The sequence below is a fragment of the Volvox carteri genome (assembly GCF_000143455.1).
Source record: "Volvox carteri f. nagariensis unplaced genomic scaffold VOLCAscaffold_50, whole genome shotgun sequence".
Classification (NCBI taxonomy): domain Eukaryota; kingdom Viridiplantae; phylum Chlorophyta; class Chlorophyceae; order Chlamydomonadales; family Volvocaceae; genus Volvox; species Volvox carteri.
Genome location: NW_003307593.1, coordinates 841,988 through 845,520, shown reverse-complemented (window position 1 = coordinate 845,520; position 3,533 = coordinate 841,988). Strand labels below are relative to the sequence as shown.

The 3,533-nt window shown below is 59.8% G+C and overlaps 1 protein-coding gene across 1 annotated transcript in view; it reads left to right on the top strand.

Annotated features, from left to right (window-relative positions):
* The window catches only part of dnj22 (molecular chaperone), a gene marked incomplete at both ends in the record, with an annotated part of 3,709 nt that extends 3,043 nt beyond the window's left edge, over nt 1-666 (top strand). The window contains one exon of the mRNA XM_002955319.1: nt 440-666. Coding sequence (XP_002955365.1) covers nt 440-666 — 227 coding nt within the window. The remainder of the gene's footprint in view (nt 1-439) is intronic.
* Nucleotides 667-3,533: the final 2,867 nt, after the last annotated feature.

The window sequence follows — 3,533 nt, the reverse complement described above, 5'->3', positions numbered from 1 at the left end:
TGGGTGGGTGGGTGAGTGGGTGGGTGGGTGGGTCCCCGGCGGGCTGCGCTGTGGTGTCGGCAGTCGGCCTGCGCGCTATCTACCTGGAGTGCCACCACCACCACGACCACCACCCAATCATCATTGGGTGCTCACCTCGATGCGCCGCCAATCCACCGGGGACAGTTTGGAGCTTTGCGGGCCTTATCCTGCTGTTCAGTGCTGCATCTCGTAATTGTTGTTGTGACTGCTTATCCTCCTGGGAGTCGTTTTTGGTTGGTTGGTTGGTTGGTTGGTTGGTCTGCGTGGAAACCACCATCTCCCGAGCGCCCCGGGGACACCCAAACCATTCCGCAACTCCGTCACATGCAAACATACAGACATACACACGCGTGCATGAGACGTACACACGGTATGTATGTATGTATGTGCACATGCGGCTGTGTGCATGTACACGCAGGTGCGCCTCTGGGCGCAGTGGGCGGAGCAGGAGGCGGCGGCGGCTCGGCTCGCTGCCGGCCTAGGTCCCCTGGAGCCATCACAGGAGCTGATCTGGGAGTGGCAGCAGCGGCAGCAGCGGCGGCGGCCGGGAAGAAGGGAAGGCGGCGGCGGCGAGGGCGATGAGGCGGAGGGGGGTTGGCAACCACCACCGGAGTCCGGACCGGGGGGGCCCCGGGGGGCGGCTCCGTGAGTCCCACCGCCCGGGCACCCTACCTGCCTACCTGCCTACCTGCTCCCCACCCGCCATGAGATGTGGAAGGTGGTGTTGTTGGAGGAGGAGGAGGAGGAGGAGGGAGTGGAGGAGGGAGTGGAGGAGAAGGAGGAGGATGTTGGCTCCTATGAATCAATCTGTCTAGCAAAACCGCCGATTGCTGCAGGGGTACCACCCACCCTAACACTGCTGCAGCTGCTGCTGCTGCTGACACGAGTACGCAGGCCGCCTGGAGGACTCCGAAGCTTGGGACGGCAAGAGAGAGAGAGAGAGAGAGAGAGGGGGGGGAACAGAGTGTGCGTGTGCGCGCGTGCGAAGGGATTGCACTCTCGGCCTCAGGATAGATAGTTAGACGCCATGACCGCTGATTCATCGTGTACTTTACAGTCCGGACAGTTCTGTTAGTTCGACTTAATTTTTATTTTGAAGCGATAGGATCTTGTGCATTTTCACGGTACTTAACTAACTATTACGGACAGCACAGCCCTACCACACCACAAGCCCTTGCCCCCCCAGAGCCCGTGTGACTCACATCTTTGGAAAATAACGCAACTCCAGAAGGTCTATTACACACACATACACACAAAAGAATTACATAACCTTTCCCCTCCTCGCACGCACCTACATACATACATACGTTCACGCCTATGTAACATGCACACCGCGCTCTGATAAGGAGCCATAATAGACAGCGTTCCCATTCCCCGCTCCCGCGGCGGCAGACGGCTCCGCTAGCCAAATGTCGTACAATACAATGCGTTCATGTATAGCGCAAACACAGCACAATGACGTACATGCCAGCTCGTAAAATACATAACGTCAATGGACGTCAACGGAACTCTCAGCTTAAATACAAACGAGTAACGCCAGCAGTAACGCCAGCACTGGGATGCAAACCCTGTTTGCTGGGGGGAGGTTAGCCGGGGGCCGGGGCTGGGATTTGACTTTGCATGACGTTGCCCCTGGCCGCGACACACAATTTACAGCATGTACTGCACGCCGTACTATACGTACGAGGCGGAGCACAGCGATGGAAGCAAAACACGCCAGCGAGCGTGTCCTAACCATCTCCAATCGCGTTGCTGCTGCCACCGCAACTGCTGCTACTGCTGCTGCTCATGTTCTTGATACTGCTGCGTTCTTTGCGCGCAAGGGGGAAAGGATATAAGAGAGGAGGTGTGGCTGTGACAGGATTTGTAGAGGGCGTGGTGAAACCAAAGAGCGCCGCAAGGGGGGGGGGAACACGAGGGGGGGAACACGAGGCATCAAAATCGTCACCCCCTCACCCCAACGGCCGCGTGATTCGAAAAACACAAACACGAACTTGGACGACGCGAACCCCCCTCCCCCCCTCCGTCCTCTTAATGAGGCATAGTAAAGGTGTTCGTACATAATAAGTCAAGTGTCGTACCATGCGTCGTACCATGCGCCGCTAGGGGAGAGCAGCTGCAGTTTGCTGCTTGGGCCACATCAATTATTACTTCCTTCGTAACTGAAACCTGCTGGTCACCTGCATCCAAGTGGATCTGGATTCTGAATCCAACGCTTGCCACGCCATCGTACGCAGGCGGTCTCGACGTGCGTGTGTCGTACATCCCCCAGAGGACAACGTAGTGATCGCTCTGATGATGCCTTTCCAGTCTAGCAGTGCCTCGCAGTAGGCTCGCAAGTCCTCTTTCGACAATGATAAGGTACGGCAGGATGTAACAGCTGTACGGCGACATGGAGGTCCCGGAAACTTAGAGCTCCCACAGGCTGCGTTCACTGCGCATCCTTGTCCTTTAACCGCACAAGCTCCCCCTAGGCCGCAGAGACACACACACACACATACACACATACACACATACAAACACACCTACCGTCTAAGGGACGTCGCAACCAGGCTCCCACCCAACGCCTTCTTCCCCCCTCAACCCCAGCCCCTTCTCCCTTTCCGTAGCGACTGCCGCTGGATCATCAGCGCGCTCCGGAACCACCATCAGGCCGCCGCCGCATTGCATGCCGTTGCGCGCGAGCTGTAGCGTCATCGCCGTACAGCTGAAGTGGGGGCTGCTGCTGCTGCTGCTGTTGCTGTTGCTGTTGCTGTCGCTGTTGCTACTGCTGCCGCCGCGCCGCCATGATGACCGAGTCCTCCGACCCATCCTCGTCCTCAACGTCATCGTCATCGCCACTGCCGTCATCGCCGCTGGAGCGCATCGCCGTAGGGCCCGTCAGCACCAAGGGGGTGGGCGCCGAGCTGGGCATTGTCGACCAACGCGGTCCAGCACCCGCCGCTCCCCGCGGGCCCTGGCTGTGTACGGAAACCAGGCCGCAGGGCGCCGGCGGCGGTAGCGCCGCCGTCGCCAACGCTGGACTTGGTTGTGACGGCGGTAGACCTGGGGGGTTGACGGCGGCGGCTCCTCCGCCGCCGCCGCGACTATTACTGCCGACGGCACCGCGGGAGCTTGTGCTTAGGGCGCGTCGGGTAGCGGCGACGTTGCTGTCGGCGATGGCGGAGCCGCTGCCGCCGCCGCCGCTGCCGCCACCGCCGGCGGCGCCGGTGGCGTCCCCAACGCCAAGCCCGTTGAGGCTGCCCGTGGTCTGTTCCCGCCGCTTCATGCCGCCCCCTGCGGACCCCAACTCGTCCACAAGCCCCGGCAAGTCGGCTGGTTGCACCCGCTGCGATCAAGGCATGTACCAAAGGTCGTTGCAAGTTGGTTTGCCGAGTGGTTGCACGGCCAACCGTTAATGGGTGGCCGCTGGTTGTTAATAGTCGTAGTTGTTTGGATAGGGAACATGTACGGGAACAGCGAAATGCGCTGCAGTACAACGCAACGCAGTGTATTGCCGTGTGGTGGGGGAT